The sequence below is a fragment of the Varroa jacobsoni genome, unplaced genomic scaffold (genome assembly GCF_002532875.2).
Source record: "Varroa jacobsoni isolate VJ856 unplaced genomic scaffold, vjacob_1.0 contig00643, whole genome shotgun sequence".
In the NCBI taxonomy this organism is placed as follows: Eukaryota; Metazoa; Arthropoda; class Arachnida; order Mesostigmata; family Varroidae; genus Varroa; species Varroa jacobsoni.
Window position 1 is genome coordinate 104,515 of NW_019214505.1, and position 27,610 is coordinate 132,124.

Sequence of the window (27,610 nt, forward strand, 5' to 3'; positions counted from 1 at the left end):
TTGTTTACTAAACGAATCTGTTGATTCCCACAATCGCTCATTGTGACTGATCATCAACACTGATTAGGAGCAACATTTGGCATATGTTGGTCACAAATAAATATGGCTTAAGTCTAGTTCTCGTCTGCAACCGAACTTCTAGTTCGAGCTGGAACGGGTATGCCGCCAACCTATGAATGATCGTCGTGCCAAAAGCGGCTGCCAGATATCCTTCCTCTCTAATGAGGATCAAGAAGCCATCAAAAAATGGACGAAGTAGTTAATTAGATGCATGTAAACGAGTCGCATCCTATAACTAGTCGTTATTTACAAGAAATGAAAAATATTCCTGTAAAGATCTTTGCCGGATATAGGTTCGGTGAAACAGTAACGCTACCATTGCCGTTAATAAAGTCAGAACTTTGTCTAGTTCTCTGACGGTTCACTTCTACCTAGAAAAGGCCTTCTTGAGTGCCAACTAGTGATAGAAAAACATTATACTATACACGTGCATAAGGACAGGAAGCTTTTAGTCAATAAATATACGAGTAGCCCTCACATAATAACTGTACGAGACCTAACATGTTATACGGGCTTGGCCTGTTTTTCTGTCGGCTTTCAGGAGGGCCGCACCCCTCTTCATATGGCATGTGCCAATGGTTTCGTGGACGCTGCCAGGAGCCTCATCCTTTCCGGGGGGGCAAAAATCAACCAGCTCGATGCGGTCAGTATTAATTTCTTATCATTTATTTTGCCTTCTGGTATCGACACAATTATCGTTAACTTATTTACGTCCTAATACAACGACAGCTTGAGCGTAACACCCGCCTGTACAAAGGACGTCAGAGATAAATTTGGACTAGAATGTGTTAATACACTGCGCCACTCAGAATAAACGAATCCTTAAACAAAACGTTTCGTTATGTGGCTAAACGAAGAGCTTACACTCTCATAACCAGTTTTCTCCGAGACCTATAATAGACTGTAGACATGAGGCTCCACTGGATCGTGTTTATATCAGACATCTCTCAAGATGCCATCGTTGCGTCCTACCTAAAGGACATACGTGAGTGCTGATGTATTACATCCTATTGCAGCAATCTCCCACATATATCGTAATAAATAAATTTCCTTTTGCTGCTTGCGGTACCGTGGAAGTAGATGTGGCCGGTCTGCCGTCGTTGGCCTCGTTGATATTCTGTCAGATGTCTTATCTGTCTCATTTACTTTTTTTTCTTTTTTTTTGTTGCCGGCTGAGCTGTTGCTCACCAACCAACTCCTACGCCACTTCGCGGCAGTGGTTAACCTCCGTCGTCGGCAACTCCAAAAGCGGAAAATATGTTTCGTCACTCTTATTGGAAACAAAGCTAACATAGTCAATTAGTTACTACGAACAGCAAAGAATACCCGATTAAGTCGAAAATTACCAATTGCCGTTAAGCATCAACTTTTAGCTTCCCCATTAGCCTCTAATAAAACGCACGAAAAACTAGAGAAGCAAAAAATACTCTTCGTCGCGGCAAACCCACTCTGTACGTCGCTCCGGTCAGCAATCAGTAGACCACGATCAAATCGCGGCACGAGACGGTGACCTCGTGTTCTTTACCATCCCCTACTGCTGTTGTTTAGCTTTCATCTTTAAATGGCGGTTCGTTTTCCCAGTGTCGAAGCTGCTGCGACGATAACAACAAATGATTTTCTGACTTCCGCTGCTTTATCTGCTTCATAGTGGCTATAAGTCAGTATCTCGTGGATAGATGCAGTGACGTGCTTCGCCGCGCTCGCGTCAGGCGATTACAACGACAACGGTACGTCGACGATCTCCGGTTGCACTGCAGGCGGCAGGCATCGGGCCGTTTTCGGATGTCCATGGCGCTGTTGTTTAACGAAGAGCCTCGGTCAGCCTCTATCTCAGATACACCACGATGATGACAAACTTCGTCATCGTCGTTTTCGTGTCTGCGCGCCCGACTCAAGTAATCTCTTGTCGGCCTTCGCCTCCTCCTGAATTGTAGCGATTCGTAGAACTCTGTCGTTCGTCAGGCCGACGTTAGCTAGATAGCCACTGTGGATGATGACAAATAGCACGCAGCTGCGTCTACGTCGACGTTTTCTTCGATTCTTGCCGCGCTTGGCTCGGTGCAGCTTGAGTCAGTGCAGTCAGCTGCGCCGGCCGCCAAGGAAAACCCACTTCCTCCGACTGGTATATTCAACTCCAGGGCACTAACGTCGCCAACGCCAGCGCCACCATTACCAGTATCACTTTAAAGCCTGCAACCGAACTTCTACAACTCATCACTGCTGCTCACTCATTACGGCAACGTAGTCGATGCAGACGCCATCTTGCCGGCGCGTTTGCTTCTGCGGCCAAACAACGAGGCAGTTCATGTCGCCAACCAGCGAACCTCTTCCTTCGATTCTCTTGCTCTCCCTTGCTCGTCTTCGCCTGGATCACCATTTTCTTCTTTTTTTTCGACCTGTTCATCGCTGCTGAAGAATGAAGAGAACCAGAAGGGAAACCAGTCGTCATGAGGAACAGTCGACAGATACGAACAGGCAGGAACGAGCCTTGCCAGAATGTCTCTATAACGAAGGGAGTCGGATAAAGCTGCACCCGCTATCACTGCTAAAAGCTACGTTTTACTTCTGCCGATTGATCGTTAATGGCTGCCTTAAAATACTTCTCTACTACTACCACCTTCTTGAACGCTTTGCCATCTAGAACTTTCTGACTGAAGGAAGCAAGAAATCATGGGAATGGATGAAGAGTATCTCACTAAGCCGCTACCAACAACTACGTCAACATTAATTTACGCGGTGCTTGTATTTATGTCGTATTGTTACGTATTTGTTTTTTCGCCATGATTGACGAAGTTTGTTAAGAAAACGGCCGTATTCCGGTGTAGAAATAAGAGCATCAGTGTATGTTGGGGAGGGGGGGACATATGCATGAATAAACACATTTACTGTGTATGTGATATGTATATGTTAGAGAAATCAGTCCTGCAGAGCCAGCACTCTTGCGGGACGCTGCGCCATGGTGTGCTATGGATTTCTTGCTTGATTTCTCCAGCTGTCTGTCAATCAGAGGCGTCCGCGTCTCCACAAAATATCGAGAGGGGCACACACACACAGACGATGAATGGTGCACGTTGAAGGTACGTGCAATCTTTATCAGCTACAGCTGTGAGTGGATGTAGATCTGATGGATGTGTGCGGCGCCTGAACTCTTATGAGTGCAGCTGGATAGATAACCGGCTAAGAGATAAAGAACAAAAGAGAGCTATTGAACGCTTTGCATAAAAGAAGACAAAAAATACGACGACGATGAAAGGGAACTACACAAGATTGAGAGATCGATTACGTCTACGGTCAGCGACTCATTCTAGCTGAAAGCAAACAGAACGGAGAGAAAGAGTTGAGCGCTGAGTTTTGCTATTGGCACTGGCTGGCGGTGACAGAGCAAAATGAATGGCTGATTGGTCGGCCGCTGCTGTTCCCGTACGCCTCCGGTAACAATGGCGCAAAGTTGAGATGCATCAATACGACACGACGGTGGGCCAGCGTCGACAGCGCCCGCGGGCGTGCGTAAGCACAGCACTGCAGCTACTATCTATTCGTGTGAATGCGAGTGCGTATGTTGGAGCTTGTTGAAAAAAACGTCGATATATCCGTCACCGATTGATTGATTGGTTTGGCGCTCGGATGATGGCTTTTTAGCTATGATTCAGTCATGTCCTCTGATGATGACCGGTTCGTTTTTAACCAGCAAACAACAGACGAAAACACCGAAAGTGGTACAGTAGATCTCATCTAGCAACACTGAAAGCGATCTAGGTCGACATTGTGACTCTTTACTAGCAGCGCGTACACCATCAATACAAGTGGAGTAGTTTTGGAATCCAATTTGGTCTTTTCTCTTTGATTTTATGTGAGCTTTATTAGTGGTACTTTGGAAGGAAGCAATCGCAATGCTTGCGCGGTTCTATCCTAGTAAGTACATCACAGAACTACTCAATACTTAACAATTTACGGTCAGTGAATATCAATGAATAATGAGTAAAATTAGTTAAACGTATAAATCCATTGTATTGTACCTGTAGTAAATAAAATGAAATAACAAACTCTCGATTAAATATCTTGAATCAATGGAGATATATATATATCTCATCTTCAGAGCCTCAATTACAATACAATGGACGCTATATTTAAGTACAATGGATATAAGAAAAATCGTTTTAGATCGAACGCAGACGATCATGGCCTTTATAAATAACGCTGAACCTCGCTACATCGCAGTATCGTACCGTCAACATTTCGATCTATCCCGAGATAGCGCACACACGTATTATATGTTAAATAGAGTAAAACTATCAATTTACGTGCATTTTTTCTGTACAGCATTCGCTCCGAAGTACTGGGGAAAGGTCCGCAACAGGACCACCATAAAGACGGTGCCCTTTTCATTAATTCTTGCCTATATATTTTCTATCGGAGTCTCGCCGACAATAAGAATGGCTGTTCGATGTCGCGTTAATGATCATTTCAAGCAATAGATAGCTTAGGTTAGGTTAGGTTTGGCTAACTTAGCCGTTGTCCCTTAAGAAGAAAGGGACGTTTTTCTGAGAGCTTTCTTTAGCTCGAATATTGATTGTGTCGATCATTAGCGGCCACACGCGTCGATTAATTAAGCTTTTTGACATAAAATTCAGTGAAGGGCAGATTCATTTAACTGATCTCATGAAATTCCATCTCCAGCCTGCGACAACTACAGTGTCACTTTTTCACGCGTTATAGACCTACGAAAAAATAAAAATAACAATCAAGTAATGGTTGAGTCTCGCCGGAACGTACAAGAGCTCATTTGACCTAATCCAAATCTGACTGCGATTTAGACATACCTCAACCTGAACATGGCCAGCATTGATAAATACTGATGTGTGCCTCTAACAAATTCATCAGTCAAAGTCGACGTCGCTCTCGCAGTGATATCAAAAAGGAGAACGTTTAATTGCAGTGGCGAATCAGGGCCGGAACGGCCAGTTTTTCCATCTTCGATTAATCTTTCATATATCAGAACGATTTGTCCGTGCTGACGCTCGAGCTGCTGCGTAGCGTGGTTCTCATCGATTTTCGTTCGCCGGTTCGTCCACGACTTGTGCCGCTCGCAGAGTTTCTCTCTCTCTCTCTCTCTCTCTCTCTCTCTCTCTCTCTCTCTCGCTCTATATATATATATATATATGTATATATATATACACATATATATATACACATATATACACATATATATATATATACCATCTGGCGGCGACCATAACATTATCTTACGAACGGCTGTTACCATATTATCTCTCCAGATGTTTGTTCGGCCGTTTGAATTCTGTTGTTTGTGTTTTGCCGTTTTTTTCCTTGATTTTTCGCTTTTTTTTTTCTGTAAAACGATGGCCTGAATAGGGCTGATACAACTTAGACGATATCTACGGCCGTAGTTGTATGGATATCCTGTTATAACTTTGTTCAATGCAGTAACCAGTTGCTGAGGTTTTCCTTTTAGCATCGCTCTCGCCTTACGCGTACGGATCAGACAGAGCCAGGTAATGAACTGCTCAGCGTATGCATTAACATGTTTCAGACAAATTTTACGCTTCTGCATCGAGGGAGATTTATCGAGGTTTTCGATTTTTCCCGGGGACTCGAACGTTTTTATACGCGTGCTGCTTTATAACAGGCTCTTTGTTGCCAATTAGTATTCTGCAGTTTGTCCTTCTTACTTCACTGTCGAGAAAATACTTAAAGACACTTGCCTAGGTAGAAGATCGTGATCGTTGATCAATCTTCCCCGTGTGTTCCTAAGCAGAGGGATTGACGACGCGGCCTGCTACCAAATGGCGTGTATCTTGCGCAGCGGACTAGCAAATCACTGCGCCGTGGTCATATTGTCGTTACCGCAATTGAACACTGCCTATGTAATACTCGAATCTGTAATGTCTGATGAGCTCGGATAAAACAGAGTGATACGATATTTGATTGTATACGGCAATCAATACTATTATTAGATATGGCCACATTCAAAAATCTTCCATATAACACTTCCCGATTGTTTCTACTGGCCGCGCGTGTGACTAATGAACATCCAGCGTTCCTGTTCATGATTCAACGAATATTAATAGATTTGAAGATATACCGAAGCGTACATTACGCGGAAATATTTATCTTAGTATATATACACACACACACACACATATCCCGGACGTTTGTTTGAACAAAAAAATCGTACTTCCTTTTTTTGTTTCGAATCCTTTCCTGTTGTAGATACACCGCTACCTGGTTAGAAGATCGGTACATTGTCAGTGTTTGGATCGGCGATAGCCTGAACACATATTACGCCTCATTTATCATGTTATTATTTTTCTTAGCAATAATGGTACTTTTATTATTTTGCAAATTGTAAGAACCACAACCATGATTATTATATTAACATGATCTATCGACATATTCCGTGGCCGTCTAGAATATGAGAGTAAACGGTCTTGATCGTTTCGTAGATATGGACATGCGCTATAATCATACAGCCAATACGAGCAGTTTTTGAGCGCAAAACGGTTTCTCCATTAGGCACGAGCTTCAGGCTGAAAATCATTGTTTTAGTAATACGATCTACGGTTAGATAAAACGTAGTGATTGTTTTGCCGATGGTAGGTATCCAGGCCTTAACGAAGCATAATCCTTGATGTAGATCAAGGGTCATAAAAGCCATTATTTCACTATAGAGTCATGTGGTGCTTTAGCTTGTAAATGTAATCGATACATTTATCTACGAAGCTGAATACGAAGATCGTAATTAGGTGCATTATTTAAGAAGATCGTTTCAAATGGACCCTTTTGATTTGTTACCCTTGTTCGGGCGACTTGATCACTAACTACCTTTGTATCACCATCGATCGGAATGGTCGTTATGTAGCTTCATAGCCGCGCGTCGGAAGCACGTATGGGTAGATAGATCAAATTGATTTCTCTACTGCGACGTACTTCATCACTTGGCGCCTCTATTCCGACGTTTCGAAGTCCGTTTGTGTATCTATCTGCCTTTCAACGTTGATATCGTAGTGCCTTTTATGCCGCTTATGCAAGCTTCTGTGGCCCGCCCGTTTTCACAGCGCCGTACGGGAGCGCGTTTAGCAATAGCCACTCCGGACGATCGTCGATGCACACAACAAAATAATGAAGCGACTGCACTATGGGCCGAGAAACATGTGCGATTCTTTCCTTCGGCTCGTACTACCCATTTCTAATCCTTTGCTTGTTTTTGTTTCGATAGACCCGAGTCCTGCTCGACAGGAGCGTTTGCTTTCATCGAGAAAAAAGAAGAACACATAGAAACAAAACGACAGCGGTGGTAGACGAAATCCCTCTGTTCTGTCTTCTCGTTCCCCTTCACTTTATTCCCGTTTGTATATGTCATGTAGTAATATGCGTGCGTACGTGCGTGCGTGCGTGCGTGCGTGCATATCTTCTTCCAGATGACACCCCTTTTAGTGGAATGGCGTTGCACCGCCGGTGGAATAGCAGCCGCTGGCATAGTTGTTTAGCGGCTAAACAGATTATAACTAAGACGGGAACGCTAATTCTGGCGAAAAATAGAAAAACAAAAAAACGCTAACTGACGTAACGAAGAGATATAGAGATGAGGAGAGTAAAGCACGGCAAGGGGTCTGGGGGTCGGAGAGGATAAGGGAAAAATGTATACTTTTGCTGCCGTTGCCGTGGCTTCTTCTGACTAAGAACAGGCGATATAGGATCTGTACGACCTCACGCTCGTGACAATAACACGATAGTAGGTGTTCGTTAACAGTGCGACCATCGGACGAAGGCGGTCTGGTTCTGTCGCATGGCTAAGTGAGAACCGAAGCCTCAGCTAACTATAGCAGCTGAAAAAGTCCAAAGTTTCACGGTCAGCTTCTACTTGCGTATTTGGAGCAGTCTTACGAATGTTACTTCCGTCTACACACAACGCTAATTCACTATTGATAAACGGTGAAGATGAGGGCCACTTCATTTATAGCACCGTTATTGCTAGCGTTGTCGTCTATCTTCCTGCCCAGTTTTCGTTTTTAATGGTGTTTTTTTCAGGTGGAACAAAATGGGCGAGACAAGAGTTTGGGAACCAAAAAGGTGGGAGGTCGATGAAGACCAATCTGAGTGATTGTCTGACCGGAGTGAGTGAGGACGAAGTGGGGGTAGACAAATGCGGGCCAGAACGGGGGTGTCTGAACGAATAAGCATTTAGTGATTACCATTGTCCCGCTTCCGCAACGTGAGGGCGCGTTTGCTTATGTTCGCATCTGTTAAAAGGACTTTTGTAATCAAAGTTATGTTCTGGTGCTAATTTCTCGCAACGTTGCCTTTCATGCGCCTGCCGGCAACGCCGTTAACGTTTGCATTTAACGTAGCAATATATCTTCGATTTGTGCGTGCTAAGTGCAAATTTACTGCTGTAAAATGAGCTTTATAATGAGCTATAACTGCATATGGATGCGAGGAAGACAATTGAGGTTTTTCGTATATGTGCAAGGCTTCTTATCGCTCAAATGTTTTCTATCTGGATCTTCGTTACGTGAACATGTTCACCGCTGCTTGATGCTTACACGAAGTAGACGTTCCCGGTGATGAGCAGCGTCCGCTTAGCGTAAGACGTTCAGACGGACCGTCAACTTGCGCTATTATCTACTGCACCGATTTCCCACATCTACTTTACGTCTAAACGTTTCGTTCTTAGTATTCCATGGTAACATGGAAATAATTTTATGTCGGCTGTGTCTGTTTATTTTGCTCCAGAACTGCGAACATGCTACGGTCTGGCTTCTGATGTCAATAATTTAGCTTCTTGCCCGCGGAACCGACCGAGTCTATTTCTTTGATTACCTAAAAAAAAGTAAAATAATCACCTACAGGCCGAGTTTGTCTAATTTATTTCATAGACCGAAATGGAAAGACTCCTTTTCGCTGGCTAAAGTTACGCGTTTATAAAAGGGAGAAAAACATATTCATACTCAGTCGAAAGGGTACCAGCCTAACATGGTCTGATCGAAGGAAGCTATACGAAGAGACGCAATAAACAGAGACCTCCTTCGCAAGTTACATTTAGAGAAGTGTACTGACATAACAGCATTAGGAGGCCCACTGGCCTCCTTCGAGTATAATTATGAGCGCTTAGTAGCAACACTGAAGTTGGCGATACGGGTTCGATTAAGCATCTACCAGCCAGTTAACCAAATAAGACGGAAATCTTACCATCGCACTTGAAAAAAAAAGAACACACTTGGTAAAACCGACAGAAGGTAATAGTATCAATAGGAGCAGTAGCAAACGAAACAAGCGACCATCGCTGAAGCGTTACCGTTTACATTCCATATAATATCCACGTAATAATGCTACGTCTCCATTCACGTACATGCACAATCGTGCAGATTGAACGTACGACCCACTCGTATAAATCGAAAGCGACCATTCGAAGCGAGACGAGAAAAAACCTACTAGCTACAATGCTCCCTCAACGCGAGCGTAGATTGCCATCTCTTCTATTGCTAACTATATTGCACAACTCATGGCGATACCGATGATGAATCATCGGTATCGCCACCGTGTGATGTGACAAGTTGAGCAAGACGCCTACAGGTGGGGTCGGCTCACCGTATGAACACTTGGTTGAACGAGCGTAGCTCAGAACAATGCAGAAAAGCTAATGAGGCAACAATGTACAACACTCTTATATTCGCTCTGAAATCTTTACTTCGGTAGCTACCAAAGTGTGAGATAGCCCTGCAATCGTTGTCATCATCTAGGCACGACAGGCGACAACTAGGCGCGACAACCACCGCCCTAAGGACCAGTGGCGACATTAGAGGTTACTGCACGGCATTTAGCAGGTAAACGCTTTGAAGACAGAATGCAATGACGTGAGTGTAGACGACGGGTACTCGCCTTTCTGAGTGGGGATGTATGAAGTTAGAGGCAATCGCTTAAAATCTCCGAATGGCCTCTGCAAAAGATATGCGCCCGTCCATTCTGTGAAGTTGACCGGCCAACTTCACTGCACCGGGTGTACTCCTCCGCAAATGCCGGTGTTAGAGAAATACAAGTTAGTAGACAATGGAAATACATGGATATGGTGCTGACGTTTTCGTAGTAGATGCGCTGGATCGGAGCTTACCCATTTCAGGGAGCTAGTTTCCGAGCGGTTCCGGTGTCATTCTGGACATTGCCACGCTTTCCTGCTGCAGCGCAACCCGTTGTCTTTTGCTTACCCTCTACTATTATCTGCCATGGGTGAAAGGTACCGAAGCAACACGGAACGAACAAATATGCACGCCAGTGAGAAAAATACTGGAGACGAAATGGTACCAACGAATAGTCTGCGGTTCATTCGTCAGCCGTCGCTTGTCTGAACGGGTCCTAGAAGCAGCAACGACAACCATACCTCTGTCTGGCTAAATTCTGATCACTCAAATGCTATGTAAAGTTACCTGAAACTATATCAATGACGTTGCATAAATGACCCTTGCTTGAAAATGTAATTTTTCTTTAAGCTATAGGGTGTTTACGCTAGGCACATAATCAACAGAATCAACAAATATTAAATCGATACTTCCAAAGAGTATCTTATTGTAGCATATAGGCCACTTCGTGGCGTTTCCAGGCAAAATAAACGTCGTACTGAGAAAGCGCTTTACCCGAAATGATAATTTGTCGTCTAGTCTGTTCTTCGCAAAATGATCTGCAACGGGAGGTCTGCGCACTTGCATCGAAGTTGAGCAGAAAGAAAGCCAGGCTGAAATTGATCGAATATTGTAATATTAGTTCGCCAGCCCTCAGTAACTGCAGCGTGAGAACCATTGTCAACTTACATGCTACCACTGGCGTCTTCTCCCACGAGTGAAATTGTTGAAGAGTTGAATAACAAGTTATCTTTTTGGATCGTGCGTCTTTCCGTTGGCCGCTGCTCTTTTGCTGACCGGACATAGGATTACCGTGGTCAAACGTTACGCGGGTAGTTCCTACAGTGTAACTGGTAGCTCGCGTCGATGACACAATAGACATAATTTCATTCAAATGATCTTCGTTTCGTTGAAGTTTCGTATGTTCGTCGTAATAAAATTTTTCATCGTTGTTGACATTGTCATCATTTGCGAGTAAATCAACGTTTGTCATATTGGAAACCTTGAATTACGAAAACTGGAGTAGTATTACTTTCAATAAACGTGTTTGTCTTTGGCTACAAGTTACTTATTCGGTAAAATGTTTTCTACATACAAATCGATTCCGCATTATGCGCATAAAGACAGAAAGATAACACTGCTATCCATAATAGGTATTTGTGAATAGATATTCCAGTCTACCGGCTTTCTAAATCGTATTACAAACAAAAAAAAAACACACACACACACACACACATTTTTGCTCGGCGGACGTACGCCGGGCAGTATAAGCTGGTGATGCTAAGAAATTGCCAGCGCCACGATATCGTGTCCAAGTATCAGTAAAGAAAGGTTTTTAGCTTTTCTTTTATGTCTTTTCAATAACATTTCGTTCGAGATTTGAAAATCATTACTCGGAATTTTAACAGGGTCATCTCTAAAACGATTCTTTTATTACTGCTTTTAACGTTATAGTGTGGATACACGCCGCTTCATCAAGCGGTAATGGATGGCCATGTGGAGGTGTTACGGCTTCTTGCGAAACATGGAGGGGCACTGAACATGCAGGAGCGTTTGTCTGGAAACACAGCTCTACACGAAGCTGCCTGGAGAGGTTTCAGTAAAAGTGTTGAAGTAAGTCTTCAAAACAAATAGGCTAAATACTAAATTAGCTCAAAATAAATATATGCAACTCATACTGGTCTAGCAACGTTTTTCTACGATGAACACAGAACGATTTCGTCTTGGCTAACCACATATACATATTCATAACGTACTTTTTGTTGTGGAAGAAATACATAGAATATCGTAATGTATACGCGTCGCGGCTTACATATGCAAGGCTGTCTGACGTTTATTGGTAACAGAAAGGCTCCGTTCGAAAGAGAAGTATCGGGAACGTTAGAAATTACCTGCCATATTCAACGGATTTACAATTGCTTAAAAAGCGAACAAATTGTCAGATATGCCCATTCCGTCTAGGCATCCTCTTCTGTTAGTGCGAGCGAACATTACAAGTATTATCAACATTTGTTTATGATACACACGCACACGGACCGTCAACAAACATGCAGGTAGAAACACTCCCATTGGATGTGTACGCATTTAAATAACAAAGAGAAACATGATTTCAGCATAGGCAGCGAGAACGTTTTGGCTCAGAGTTTCTCAACATTGCTTTGTGAAGAATTTATGTCGCGCGCACTCACGCATGCGTTTGTCTGCGGGTCGCGATGTCAATAGAGGTCGACTGTTGGCCAGTATGAACTCCAGCGGTGTCCCTCACGGCGGCAACGTGTGAATGTTTGTAATGTGAAGTGTAGAATGAGTGATGTATCACAGTGGCGGCGACGACGACGGGAAAACACGGGACTGCGTCCAATGACAGCTGTGGAGCGACCTCAGTTTTAGCTCCTGGCGAGATGTGGTAAAGATTTGGATCGTCGACACTACTTCCAGTCCGACCCGTTCCATCCAGGTTTATTCTCCGCATCTTTTTCCGGCTCCCTTTCTCTAGTTCTATATGACTTCACACAACGCAACCTTGATTCACTTATCAGTAGCAAGTGCAATGGCGACAGCGTCATAATTACAACAATGACCGCTCTGCGATGTGCTGGCGCTGTTTTCTTTGACCAGGTGACTAAGTGGCCGGTTTTTGCAAGCTGTTCAATGACCACTCTTGGCCTGTGTCCTGCATGGTCGGAATGACATTCTTCTTCTCGCGTCGGTCAGTCGATGAGTCCTAACTAGCTGTTGTCTTCAGTCCTGCTGTTCTTAGTTGCCGTCAGCAAATGCGCTGGTGACTGCTAAGCCATATCTGGTGAAAGCCGGTAGATCGCTTTCATCAGTACGTTAGAGGATGTTGCAGAACGTTTCGGAGCCATTGACGATGAACGGCGTGTACAGTTCTTTTACGCTATTCATTATCGATCCGACTGCAACAGCAGTTGCAGTAGCAAGCGCTACAGCGTTTCAGACAAATTGGCCACTATCAGTATCGTCCCTATTATCACCGTTAGCACAATTATCAGCAGCTCCATATTGTTCTTGGAACAGCGCTCTGTTTACACTAACGGTATCGGCGTTTGAACATTGATTGCTTAAACAATATCTAATTAAAATCGCGTGTCCAGCGACGTTACTGCACGTGCGAAAAGAGAGCTATGCATCTATACAAATTAAAGACGAATAAATAGATAGTTATAATGTTTATTGTTAACGGCTATCGCTTAGTCACTTATTGCCATTGTAAGCATTGTATGTATCGTAATTTCGAAAAGTTCGCCATAAGGGAAACGGAACGAAGGCGCCACCAACGAGTACAATGATTATTAGTATGTCGTCTGCTGCAATTATAGGGAAGAGGGGCGGCAAGAGCAGCGGTGTAGATTGACGAAAGCACCGGTGACTACAAAAGAAATGACGATGATGATGCTAGGGAAAGAAAAACTGCAAATGGACAAATGTTTCGGACGTCGTAATTGAGGCCATTCGAAAAGATCGCGCGTAGCTCATCCCTGCCTAGACGATTTCCGCAATTCCGCAAGAGAAAAGTAGCAGAAAAACGGCGTAATTTAGTAGAGTGGACTTGCAACAGGAATTAAATATGTTCGATTTACTTAAATCTGATGGAGTCGATCGTCTTTATCAAGCTCTAAATTTGTTCAAAACTCAAGCATTCATTGGGCTGTACATACAGCTGGTCTATTCGTTGGTTACTGTTCCCAGATTGTGTCATAAGGTATGTTTCTCCATAGATTTTTTGCTCGAGACACATTGAGCTAATATCTGCGTTTATAATGATTTTTTGCTCTCCTTAGGTGCTAGCGAAAGCTCACGCAAATCTCTATGTCAAAAATAAGTCAGGATTTACAGCGTTACATCTCGCGGCACAGAACGGCCATAATCAGAGCAGTCGTGTCCTGCTCATGGAAGGCTGTGGACCAGACGTCAAAAACAATGTGAGTATAAGTGCGATACACTCCTGTAATATTGATTACGTTAAAATTATAGTTTCAAAAAAAGGAGAAGAGGATAACACACAACGAAAGTGTTGTTATAGCAGAAGATGGCTCATATTTAACATATGGCCAGCTCTCAATGATTAGAGGACAGCGACCTAAGGAATTGCACAAAAAACGGGTAGTCGTCTGATTTACAGTTTATGAAGATATTTACGATTCTCATTTATAATGATTTGGGTTATATGTGGGCCTTGCATAGATATAGAATACTTGCATAGATGCAGCTCTGCTGAGTAAGCGTAGATGTGACCATGCTTCGGATGACGTTGGTGAAAGCTGTCATCTGCTGTTGCTGTTGGCGTCCTAATCTTTACGTCAACGGAACGTCATTCGTTCGCTCACTCACTGTTAATTGTCATCCGCGTCCGGACAGCCTTATTCTTTGCTGCACCCTATATCTCTTCCTCATTTTACTGTATCTATATAGTAGTAAGATACGATAACTTCAGTGAGATCTTAATTTTTCCTGCCATTTTGGTCATCACTAGTGTTGAGAGGGGGGTCGCAACTGTTGAAAGTGGTCGTGTAGCGGCAGCAGCAACTTTTGTTCGTCGCGATTGATCATCCGAAGCAGTGTCCATTATGGTCATTGTTTTTGAGGACTCCACGCCATCACTGGCACTTTGACGCTCTGGCTTCTTTTTCATCGCCTGCCTGCCTACCCATAATACTTGTCGTGATTAGGTCAGCTCATTATCATCTCTGTCTTCGTCAAAGCTCGTCGAAATCAGTAGCATCACCAACAACGAGATTATCTCTGCCGTCATCGCCGTTTGGGGCCGTTTTGTTGGCCGACACAGGCCTCGACGCAGTATCCGTTGTTTCGCCAGACCTGTTTTTAGGGGATCTGGATTTATGTAAAATGAACGGTCGTTCATTGTTATTATGCTGGACAGAAGAATGTTATGGACGCAGAAAGCTCTTGATATCGAACTGTTGTCGGTGGTGTTGTTAAATACTAATATTTAAGCAATAAACTATTCGAAAATAAAATGGCTAAATCGCAACTTAAATTGATTAATTATGCCATTGCTGTTGTCGTCTCTTTCAAGAATTAAAAATACCATAAAAACATCCTGTCCACGTTTGAGGTGCGACCTGCCTTACGGAAGCCAGCGTGTACATATGTTTGCCTGTATTGCAAACTTAATTGGCATAAGCCTGAGATATCTGCACATTTTGTCAGCTCGTTGAACTGACCTATAAGTCTTGGCAATAGTTGAAACTTGTTAGGGTAGAGGTGGCTTGCCATAAAACTTCGTACTTTAAAAAGCGCATTTGTCTGTCGATATCTGACAATGGAGAACCAGCTCTTGAAGTTGGCGTTTAGCTCATGAGCAACATCCCCACGAACCGGTCTCATGTGCAGCGGCAGTGTCGACATGCGATGCCTTTTGTAAAGATTGTTGCCGGAGCGTCCAAGCGACCCGTTACCGTCCTGCGAGACTTTTTTTGTTTGTTCCAACAAGTTTTGGATGTTTTTTGACAAGTGATAATTAGCTTGATTCATGTATAATACGTACTAACATCGCGAGAGATCCGATGAGACATTGTTCTTCTGAGACCCTCTAGCTTTTTTTTTTGCATAGCGTTGCTATCTCTATGTTCGTGTTCCGCCAGGTTTGGGTTTGAACGCATTCGCATTGACGCTGTTTGGTTCAGGAGTAGTGCTAACTTCAGGATCAGATGCTGTTCTTCGTCCCACCGTTCTTCGATGAAACGGAACACATCCGGAAAGACAGAAAAGTTGAGCTGAGCTAACCAGTTGGCCGTAGTTGAGGTAGCAGCAGTAGCAGCACTATCAACGATAGCAACTGAGAAACAAGCTGTCGCTCAGGGCTGAAAGCACAACATAAATCGAGGGCTACGAACAAAATGGGAGACAGATAACTACGATTCGGTGTAAACGTTACATTGTCACAGCCACCGCTATTATGACGCCTGCGTTACGTCACGCATTGGCGACTCGAGTCATTGCGGCCGAGTATTGTTACGAGACACGGAAATTCGGGACCGATCGAAGGTGTACTTCCAAGCCGCAACAACAACAATAATGAATAATAAAGTAATCGATGGTAACTTTTAGTAAGAAGTGAGTGCGATAAAAATGTGATTTGGATAGGACAAATTTACTGTTCCGAGGAAACAAACGGCAGACTTCCACTTTGAAATACGCGTAAAGTACTGCTTAAAGAGGTGACTTCATATATTTTGTTGTTATTACCGAATGTTAGTATTACAAATAAGCTGTCAAACAGCGTTGACGAGAGTGGCGCTAGATACGGTAACCGAACACTGTCAATCAAAATACTTTGTCTGTACATTTTGATTCGTCCAATCCAACGAGCCAATAGTTTTTTTGAAGTGTCAAAATGTGTCGAAGAGCTTCCTACAGTTCGTGTAGCACACGCATCAGGAAGCAGCCCGGAGTTGGAAGGGGGGCCCGGCTTATGAATATGACACTTCCAGGGTAAATACCAACCAACAGCTCAGGTAGATCACATTATTAGTATGAGCCAAATTCAGAAGGAAAAAAACGACAAACATCTTTAGCGCGAATAAGTTGCGTCTGTCAAATACTTCACAGTTGTCAGATTGTCTACACCCTTTTCTCTATATAATGAACAGTGGTCTCTATTTTTTGTAGCGGTTCTATTCGCACAAAATTCAGGATCCTCGTTGTACTGGTGATTGGTAAGAAAGCAATAAATTTATCTAATAGTCACTATAACCGTAATAGCTATGATTACTATTAAAATTGTCGCTTTTGGTTTGTCGACGTTCTAGTATGGTGACACGCCATTGCATACAGCCACGCGATATGGACACGCTGGAGTTGTTCGTATACTCGTCTCTGCCTTTTGCAACGTGCAAGAAACTAATCGAGTGAGTATATCATGCTTTGATTTTTACGTCTCTTCCATCCATATTAAAACATATTATTTAGACATAATAATAATAATAACTTCAAGCTATAATATCTTTCACCACTATTTATCCGTTGTACGCCATTACTAGTATCGAGAATTTCATCATCCTGTCGTTTGTGGTCTGTCCGGGCAAATGTGTCGGGAAGATTTGCAGCTAAGGCGTATATATATATATAGAACCTAACTGGCTGTAAAACAGGTTGTGCTTGTAAAAAAAAGTCAGTTCGAAATACATCTGTAGGGAAATACTGTAATCGATCAAAAAAAAAAAAACACGAGATAGCTCAAACTAAGGATTATACAGAAATCCTAACCTGTTTGACGAGCCTCCGGCAAAAAAAAAAGGAAAAGAAACTGATGAGGTACAGTTTTATTCCTGGCCAAAAACCTGGTCACTGTTTTATGACTCAATAATTGAACGGTGTAGGGCAGATCCTTTACCGTGCTACGTGTAGACGACAGACGGAAAACACATACGCAACGATCGACGCGTTACATGATGTGAATCGCGTACATGCGTGCCTCCAATTTTTCAAACAACACATAGTTCTTGCTGATAAACGGCGCACCAAATCAATATCTCTGATGTATGTGTGCATTGTTTGAATGCAGCTATAAACGAATGCGAAAATTAGTACTCGCCCATTATCGGTTCTCTTTTGACTTCAGGGTATCTCTATGTAAGCGTTGATGCGGTGCGTGTGTGTTTGTGTGGGTAGAAATAATATGTTCAAATACAAACAAAGTTAGCGTCAACCTTACGTTACCATAGTGCCAAGTGCTATCTAATTGAAGTAATAATTATCTTTATTTTTTCCATAAGAATAATGTTAATGCGTGGGTGATAACGGATGTATCCACACGTGTTGTGTAGGTGTTTGTAGAAACGTTAACGTTGTTCAAATATATTGCAATAAGAAGCTATGCGTTTTAGACAACTCTTGCTAAGTTAAATCTGAAACGGGCCGTAAAATGGATAACGATTTGTTACTTGTGACAAATTAACTTTTTTTTTTTTTTCGAAAAAAACGATTGTGAGTGCGGACTAGAGTGAAAAAAACGTGTGTAAACGCGCCGATTTCTCAAAAGCTCATATCAGCCGAAATTTAGTCAAATGTACTCTAAAAGTCGGTGGAACCCTTTGCTGACAGGGACCCAGTATTTAAGTATGGGTTACTATTTTTTTTTACAACCATTTACCTATGCGCGAGTTTGTCGCATGGACTGATCCCTGAGATTGCCTTATTTATGTAAAGCGTTCTCATTTAGTTATTTAATGGTTAGGGTTCGATAACCCAGGTATTTTTCTTCTTCTAAAAATATCTTATTTGGCCTCATTTTTGCCTTACACCACCAAAGCATGCATAAAGTATTACTATTGTTGAATATATCATTACTGGAAACCGAAAGACTTAGTTCTAGTAGATTTTCGAATGTCTCATAGTGTAATTGTGCAATATACGATTCATAAGACCAAACTGTTAATAGATTTCCGCGTCGTTCCCATAAAATGAATCCCGCGAACTGAGCTCAGCTAGGTCTTCAACTACACTTCAACATGCTGTAGTTACCGCCACTTGTAAATGCACGGTCGTAATGAGTGTGCTGAGCCTTGCCAGATATCACTAGGACATACACGAAAGCTTCAGATCAGGGCTATAAAAAGCCGCAAGTCAATATCTGTATAGAGTGAGAATAATGCCACTTACATATGCATACCGATCTCAGATTCAACAGATTTCGACTACACTAAAGCAGAAAAGAGATGTTTGTTTTTCGGCAAGGCATGGAATAAATATCTGTTGGCCCCTATGTTGAGTTTAAATTTGTTTCCACTATGACGCGGTTTACAACGTTAGACAATGTTCATGGCAGAGCGCAACGACGCAAGTGGGAGGCAAGAAAAAATCGTTCGATGGTCAAATTTCCGTTCATTTCCACCGCGTATCATTCAATATAGATATTTGTCGAGTGTTTATGCTGGGCGATACACGCATGCGCCAATACCGATTGGTCTTCTAGCCGCCCCACGTCACGGATGTCTCCTACCACCCCCTGTCCATTGCCCTCTTTGTTGATTGCCGTCATCGCCCTGTGGTGGTTTGGTTATTTGGTGCATCATTGGCGCTGGCTTCTCGTGCCACTGCTATTTTCGCAAGCCAATATTGCTTCGTCATTCGGCACCATCATTACCAATATACGTACATTGTTTGCTTTTAGCAGTAACTAAAGTCGTGGTCGCTACTGCTACCGTCGCCGGGCTGTTCGTCCGATAGTATCATAATATGGTTGGCGTTCTTTTGTTGTTATTGTCCAAATATGTGTCGGTGGTATTATGGTTACTGTTATAGCACATACGGTTTTCCATGGCTCCTCGGGTACAACATTGTTTAGGAGTTGAAATCGATTCTGATTAGAATTTTATGGAGCGTTAATTGCTCTTCCCCGATGGTTTTGACAGTCGTCGCTGTTTCTGTTGTAGCAAATACAAGCAACAATCGACCAAAGGCGGGGTGAGCACCAGAGAAGACCGCCAGCAAGCCGGAGATAATCGTACGGTCTTACAACTTCATCCAAACAAGAAACCCTCTACCAAGCGAGCACTGGCTAACGTTATGGATATAGGCAACAAAATGGGCAGAATTAAAATGACATAGGACAGGCTAATTTGTCAAGCCGACGACAATATTATCGGCGCTCTAAGAATGTTGTCGCCGGCTCCCGACTACGAAATCACTTCCTACTAATTTCAAATCGGGACAAGCTGCGTGACAGAAGCCTTGACTTTTCTAATATTTCTGAAAAACCTGTAGTAGACCTAGCCGATAAAGGACATCCGTTCCCAATCGTTGCATATATAATTGTTAGCAGTAATTAACACCAAGCTTATTCCAGTTCGTTTCCTGTGGTCTAGTCTGAAGAATTTCAAATAGGTTTTTTCTTGTGACTGCGTTTCTGTTCAAAGCCGAGATAACGAAATGACCGTAACGATCTTCGTGGTTATTGTTAGACTATTCTAATAGGGTTACGTCTACCGAAGGGAATATTATTTTGTAAGTGTTCATTTTTTGCATGTTCTTAGCTCTTAGTCTGCCTCATCAGCCTCGTGTCTACATCAACGCCATACACACCACATCAGACGAACGACCACGAACAGAAAATTCCATGGTCTTTTTTTACTATCCTATATTATAGGTATCCATAGGGAGGCGATATGAGAAGAAGACCGTCAATAAATTATTAGTGTTCCTGTGGCATTACATAATTTCGATCTGTGCATCCTTTTTTAGTTAACGTTAAATCTAGGGCTGAACAAAGTTTACTAGACAACTTAAGTTGCAAACTAATATGGCCAATGTACCGTCTCAGCACTTTATCTGTATTGGCTGGGATCAGCGGATCGTCACAGATTTTGATAATCACTGCTTATTAATTATGTTAGATTTGATTCCAATTGACAAGGTGGATAGATAGACACGCAGGCAAAGCGTCCACGTATATGAACTAGCGGCAGTGGATAATTATGCTGATCACACGAGCCTATCACACTGATAGTGCAGCATCCTATCGTAGCTCCCCGTTTCCTTTCTGAGGCTTCAATGAATGCTGTATCCTTCTGTTAGCTCTTCACTTAGTTTTCATTCTTTACCTAATCTTACTGTCGTCCATTGTATGTTTAGATGAGATCACTTCAACTTTTAATTTTATAATATTTGTTCTGACAAGTTTTTCGACATTGTTCTTTATTTTGTCCTGCCCTACCTATTTTTCTGCTACTGCTTTTATTTTTATGATTGTTACTGTCGCTGTTGTACAGCTCCTTGTTGTTAGATTACCTGGGACACCCTACCAGTGGTGAATTTTTTTTCATTGATATCGTTTCTTTAGCTCCTTCTTCCCCATCTAGCCCATGGTAAATATATATCAGGGCGTTAAACAACGCCCATTTAAATGAAGGAGGGAGAGCTTGCTGACTGCGCCCATTTCTCTGGTCACCGTTAACGGGCCACTGCCAATTCACCTCTCGTCCCTTACGCCGGCGGTGCAGCAGTTGCATCAGCAGCACCTTGTTGCTTGGCCGCCAGCATCTTTACTGAACGCGCCATGGCAGCGGCTTTTACTGCTGATGTGGTAGTGGTTGTTATCTTGTTGGATTCATTTGTTGCCGACGGCTTGAACAACAACTTCGCTTCGCTGTCGTTATGTCGCCGTGTTATGTCGTGACCAAGCCATCCTCGATAATAGCAAAAACAACAATTATAACAGCAAAAAATGCTGCCTGTAGATGAGAAGTACCAGCAAACTTCGTCGTCCTTTAGCATTTTCACTCGTCCATCCGCCATCCATGCATTATTCGTCCATTCAAACAAGGTTCAACGGTAAACAGACCAAGCGAAAGAACCAGAAGCAACGACACACTTTATTTCCCTGATCTCCGTCTACACTGACAACAATAACATCGATGTGTCTGTCTGTGTGTCGCTGATCCCCAGGACTGTATATATATATATATATAAATATATATAAATATACATAGATATATATATATATATAAATATACATAGAACTGTCGAGCAGAACTGCAAATGAGGTCTAGAGACTGGACAACAGATGGGCATAGACAGTTTATATACTAGCGAGACAGGTATTGGCTAAATAAAAACAAACGGGAACAGAAAATATACAAAAAAACAGAATGATACGAGATAAAAAAGATATAACATAAAGAAACAAATTTTTTTTTTAGTTTTTTTTTTTTTTTATAGAGAAATTCCTTTTTTTCAGCATCTGTTGTTGAGGTTATACAATCTCCATATTCAGTATCGTAACAGTGTATTATTTATGGCATCACACAGTCATGCTTGGCAGAACCCGGTGATTTGCGACCATCTGTGAATGGTTTCTCTTGCAGACGTATTAGCCAGGACAACTAGAGCCCTGTTAGGGCTCGGTCTTTTTTCGTATATGCAGATGCGGATGCCGATTTTTTGGAAATTAAGAAGACTAAAGTGAATCTTACATTTTTCGATGCAATGATATACATGACCGAATTGAAAAAACGAAATCGCAAATCGTAAATACTACGTTGCCTACGACGCGACGTATCTTGAGTTGTCCGTGCGGGACAATGATGGAACTTTATATGGCGATGCGTTTATATGGTCATTTATGCAAAAAGTAGCTTACCAGCAAAAAATGGAATAGTCATTCAGAAAAAAATATCTCTCTTAAACATGTAACTTCACATTTACAGTAATGACCTAGTGAAGCTATAACCACGGTGGAAGTTATTTTTATCAGATACAAATATTAGCGAGTACGGCGTTTTCTAATGCACCTTAGGACACACGACGAAAAGGAACGATCTACTAAAAATTATCTTCGTATCTTCGACCAGTTTGTATCGAAAGGTAAAGGATACGGGGCAATTAAGCATAAATCATGCGATTATTATGTTTTCGGCGTCAGCATTATATTATAATGGTTACATGCTTACCATTAAATATGTATTATTACTATCAACTATAGTGTTACTGTTGATCATAATAAACGATTGCATAAACAAATTGCTTTTCGTTGTGTGTTCCGATAGAACGAAGAAGCTGTTACACGATTTTAGAGTCTAAATAGGTGCTACCCAATGCTGCCTGTTCTTTATTGGGACTGTGACCTTTTATTTATCTGTAGAAGAATACCGCGACGTACATTTGCCATTGTCAATTTGACAGAAAAATAAGAGGAGGTTCTTTTGTTGGTCGTCGTTGGCAGATATTCTGGTCTTGAAGCAAGCCATTTTTTTAATACGCTAGTTGTATTGATTGCTCAGCAATGTCTATTTTAGTAACACGTCAAACGCCTATACAACACGCTTGAATTTCATTACATTATACAAACTTGTGTCCTTATAGTTAGTATGTACAAAATACACCGTGTTCCGCTAACCCTTACCTATTAAAGTATTACATACTATAGCAGAATTACTTGTAACATCCATCTTATTGGAAACCGATAGTTTATTCTGAACGAAGCTACTAGTTAACACAGAGGCCTCAAAATTGTATTTGGCATTATAGTATGAGAACAATCACAAGTTCTGAGTTATATGGTGTATATTATAAATTTAGATTATAACCCTTTCTATATTAACTAAAACTTATCGCTCACCGGTCTGTTTATTTCCATGCCTTGTAGAATGGTGACACAGCGTTACATATATCTGTTGCAATGCGCAAAAGAAAGTTGACGAAGATTTTACTCGAGGCTGGAGCCGCAGTTCACGCCAAGAATGAGCAGGTTTGTTATACGATAAGAACTGCAAGGAAATTTATTTAATAATTGCTAATGCTGCGTGTATAGTGAATTAATCCTTATTCAAAACGTATTGCAGTGGTTTACCTTTAAATATTATGTTTATATATTTACGCATTCTTTAGCTCCTACCTTAAAAATCAAATCAAGACGATAAGAACAATTCTGAATGTATACTGATACAAAATGCAGAGGTCGTATGCTTCAAAACTCGAGTTATTATCTTTAGGACAAAGACACGTATTAGGGTTTTCAGGGTATACTTAAGGTACGTCGGCCTACCAACGTTTATGCTGGAATGATTTGTTGGCCACCGTGAAGCGAATAACATACATAATCAATCAAAGTTACTGTATAAAATAAAGGCTCGAACCCGAAAATACGTACTTTTAGGGTGAATCCGCATTAGACATAGCGCGACGAAAGCAATTTCCCGAACTGGAAGAGATGCTTCTAGATCCACCGAAACGAGCACCCGCGGCTATCGAAACACTAGATCGAGATGAGCGGGACGGCAAAGGACGAAAGCGGGAAAAGGATCCGAACACTTCTACAAGTAGTGGGAAACCAGGAGGCAACAACTGCGCGAGTAGGCGCAAAAAGAAGGTTCTAAAGAACACTTTCCACTTCTACTTAATATGATTATTACATTACAATGATATGTTCCCGGCTATTAATGCCAAAGTTTTTATGGAATCACGTTAAGCGTTGAAATTAAGAGTAGAACATTTCGTGTGCAAGTTGTTTTACATATTGTTATTTTTGTTGATAACACCTACGATAATTTATTCTTTGCTATAAAATCCCCCTGAATACTTAGATATTTCAACACACTTCCAAAAATCCAAAACTTCCCTAGAGAAGTGAAATTGGAATTTAACACGAGCAACTTCTGTTGTTCCAGACGAAGACGAAAAACGACTCAGGAGGTATGATGCAACGTTCCAGGAGTTTACCGCATGCCATTCCTGTAGGACCGTATGGCTGCCCGCATTCTCCGCACAACATGGCAGGCTTCCCCACCCCGAAGATTGAGACGTTGCCGCCTGACCCTTTAGCCAAAGGGGAGCAGTACTATCTTGATTTGGCAGGAAATATACGTAAAGGGCCTGTCGGTCGAGGGTATAGCTGTTATTGCGTACCATTCTTCAAAAACTTTGAGAAAAAGTTAGAGGCTGACAAACAAGAGCTCAATGATAAAATTGGGGAGTCAAAACAAGTAGGTGGCACCGTGCTTGTTCTATCGTGACAGCAAAGTTCTGGCTAAGGCAATGCTTAACGGCGATACTAAACTGATAATCCGAAGTATTTCAAATATACGTTATATGTAATGATTCAGCTGTGTTGCTTGAGATTCAAGTCGGATTTGTAAACGTTTGTGTTTCATGCCTATTTTTCGATTGCGTGCAAATGGTGGGCCATGTTGCCCTGTATGAGCATATCAGAGTGCTTACCCTGATCTCTTCCAGGATCTTGAGAAAAAGCTTCGAACACTGGAGAGAAATACGATTACACAACTTCAATCGCTAGACCTGATGCCAAGAGACGCCAATGGAAATCACCCAGGCAATGAAGACGAAGAAGGCGATGACAATGAAGATGTTGATCATTCCCTCGAGGCTTTCGCCGAATCGAAAATAGGACGGAGAACAAGTCCATTGGGACGAAGTTCATCCCCAGCACCGATACAGTACGTTCGCCCATACAGACGAACAAAACATTTTTGTTGCAGAACTCTAATCTGAAGTTGTATACATCACGATATCTTTCTCGATATTCACAAATTCGATAAGTAGACGGATAATAAATGCTAAAGATGGAAAGAGCTTTTCAGATCTAAATTAATGTTTTTTTTTTCATTATTTCACTTGCAGACAAGGGGAGAACTCGAGTATTGTTGGCGAATCCCGGTGGTCAAAACTAATGGAATGTCGAGCTAGTCTTGGTCTTAAGCTCGATGAATCTTCTGGCGAATCATCTGGTGAGGAAGAGGGCGACGCAGAGCGGCGGCCTGGAAGTCTCGACCCGGCTTCTGTACAACCAATGCCAGTCCTTCTTCATCGGACACGACCTTTGTCGTCCAGCTACCTTCATTTGCCAAACGCTAATCTCAACGAAGTTGGTCTTCCGCCTCCAAGCAGTGTTGATGTATCCGCACGAACCCTAAGTCGATTGGATCGGCGTCCTATGTTATCATCCTTCGGCACGCGCGAACCGGCCACCGCCGGCCGAAGTCCTTCGCTTTTAGAAAACAGTGGTACACCATTGCCATCAATAATCGGCATGAATATATCTTCGGATGATCCAGGCGTCAAAAAACCTTTTTGCAGGCCGCCACGTCCACCCTCTTACCAAACACATATGGAACGGTATGGTTTAGTCTTACGCGTCGTTATTCTGGTTTCCTACTCCCTTACGATGTTATTCATCATTGAAGGTCTAGCCGTAGTCGTCTAAGTTGCAGAATTTCGCTTTGAGAGACGTCGGAAATCTATGGAACTCTTTTTTTGGCGCAAAATAGCTTATGTTCAGACAGAAGAATCTCGAGTAACATATCTGGATCCTTTGGTTTTTACTATTTTCAATGCATTCATTTATCCATCAGACTTTTAGGTCTTTTACATCATTATCATTTTATCGATTTGTTAAGTGGATTGGGTCTGATCGAATATTTGCTGCTTTCACTCCTGCAGGGTATTCCGTCCAGGTCAGCCAACCACTCAACCGCTTCCCACAACCTTTAGCTCTCAGCCGCGTCCGGCGTCAACATCACCGAAAGGTCCCGCTTCGACTCAAACGACTTCGCCTAGCCAGGAAACTGTTGTTTCACCCCATAGTGCTATTTATAACGGAGTGTCAATGCCTAGTTATGGAACCGTACCGAGTACCCTCGTGCATAAACAATTTGTGGAAGATCTCAGTAATCCCACTGAGATTAGAACCTCAATGCAGAACCTAACCGCGTACGTGCCTAGTGGATTGCCCCAACACCGATTCAGTTACACAGGCAATCCTGTGACGCCGAATCCCTCGTTAAACCTCAGTTCTCAAAGCAGCACAAATCTTGATGCAAGTTCCCAAACGCTCAGTGGCAACAACGTTGCGAATGACAAAACTCCAGAAAATCATTCAGTTGTGAGCAGTCCACGAACGCAAAGGTACATTATGTCTAGCGAGGTGTAAGCAAGGGCATGTCGATCTCCCACCCCGCTTCCTCTTTGCTGCCAGAACAAAGAAACCTAACCATTTACGTATTTGCGACGACGAACCATACATATATACGTTCAGACTGAACTCCCAATACAAAACAACGTTGGTCTGAATCGGTGGTTATTTTACAGAGCTCAATTCGCACGATTACGTCGCTGCGAATAATAATACTACTCAGGTGTCGTCGCACTTTTCGTCAACCTTCGTCTGTTAATGCCATCTCGCCAATATCATGGAACATCTTATCATTGCTTTCATAAACTTCTTCAGCATCATGTCAATCCCCAACATTGGGGGCATACCACATTGTGAATCAATGAGCATTCACTCAACCACGCATGGAGTCAGCCATACTTCTTTAATAGGAGTATATAGAGGATGATCTCCGGGAAACGATGATAATAATTCTGAGCGCGTTGAGATGCGGATTGAGGTTCTGCCACTCTTCTAGCATCCCAGGATCTAGTCAGTTGTTTTTGGTGCTCTAATCTTCATGCTGATGGGGAAGAAGAATAAACGCTTCGAAACAATGATTTCTGGGACAGCGAGGCGTACGCCAACGGGAACTCTGTCACAATGTGCCGTAAACAAAGAAAAAGTATGTGTTTGTTTAAGTGTTGCGAAATGAGTGAATCCTTTCACGCAGCTGGGATATATCATCAAAAAAGCCATGGGAGCGGACAGCGGCCAAGCGCGGACTAGACTCTGATCTAGACCTCAGCTTGACTATGGGCAAAAAGGCGTAACTACGTATGTGGACTGCATAGATCACCAAAATGTAATTCAAGGAAGAGGACAGTATCTTTCACCATACATTGTCATAGTTCAAGTGTAAAGATTTATAATACAAGCCATAAGAATGTTTCGAGTGTCGTCGATTTCGAAAAAAAACCCAATATATATATATATATATATATATATATATGGGTTCAACGGTAATCCACAATCATCTTCAGCACAA

General features: G+C 42.4%; 1 protein-coding gene and 3 long non-coding RNA genes across 10 annotated transcripts in view; 1 reads left to right on the top strand and 3 right to left on the bottom strand.

Annotated features, from left to right (window-relative positions):
• LOC147751989 (uncharacterized) overlaps window positions 1-23,963 on the bottom strand; it is a 78,306-nt gene extending 54,343 nt beyond the window's left edge. For 4 of the 5 annotated variants that reach the window (XR_015315338.1, XR_015315335.1, XR_015315337.1 and 1 more), the window contains exons 1-2: window positions 23,827-23,963; window positions 23,296-23,443 (exon numbers count right to left, since the gene is read on the bottom strand). This is a non-coding gene — a long non-coding RNA (uncharacterized LOC147751989). Of the gene's footprint in view, window positions 1-23,295; window positions 23,444-23,826 lie in introns of those variants that run through there. The other variant, XR_015315334.1, reaches the window with a different exon arrangement.
• The window catches only part of dgo (ankyrin repeat domain containing protein 6 diego), a 73,137-nt gene extending 45,533 nt beyond the window's left edge, over window positions 1-27,604 (top strand). The window contains exons 3-12 of the mRNA XM_022852270.2: window positions 602-703; window positions 11,649-11,807; window positions 13,997-14,137; window positions 16,988-17,086; window positions 23,323-23,424; window positions 23,833-24,045; window positions 24,344-24,658; window positions 24,909-25,129; window positions 25,314-25,808; window positions 26,133-27,604. Coding sequence (XP_022708005.1) covers window positions 602-703; window positions 11,649-11,807; window positions 13,997-14,137; window positions 16,988-17,086; window positions 23,323-23,424; window positions 23,833-24,045; window positions 24,344-24,658; window positions 24,909-25,129; window positions 25,314-25,808; window positions 26,133-26,622 — 2,337 coding nt within the window. The 3' untranslated portion in view covers window positions 26,623-27,604. The remainder of the gene's footprint in view (window positions 1-601; window positions 704-11,648; window positions 11,808-13,996; window positions 14,138-16,987; window positions 17,087-23,322; window positions 23,425-23,832; window positions 24,046-24,343; window positions 24,659-24,908; window positions 25,130-25,313; window positions 25,809-26,132) is intronic.
• LOC147751990 (uncharacterized) lies at window positions 5,393-11,329 on the bottom strand. The gene is made up of 2 exons (XR_015315341.1): window positions 6,904-11,329; window positions 5,393-6,608 (listed from the first exon to the last, which is right to left on the bottom strand). It is a non-coding gene; the product is annotated as an uncharacterized LOC147751990 (long non-coding RNA).
• LOC147751991 (uncharacterized) lies at window positions 11,594-13,980 on the bottom strand. Of its 3 annotated transcripts, XR_015315325.1 has the most exons (3): window positions 12,383-13,980; window positions 12,007-12,085; window positions 11,594-11,779 (listed from the first exon to the last, which is right to left on the bottom strand). It is a non-coding gene; the product is annotated as an uncharacterized LOC147751991 (long non-coding RNA). The 3 variants fall into 3 exon arrangements; XR_015315326.1 differs by lacking the exon at window positions 12,007-12,085 and having other exon boundaries at window positions 12,086-13,980; XR_015315324.1 differs by lacking the exon at window positions 11,594-11,779 and having other exon boundaries at window positions 11,983-12,085.
• Window positions 27,605-27,610: the final 6 nt, after the last annotated feature.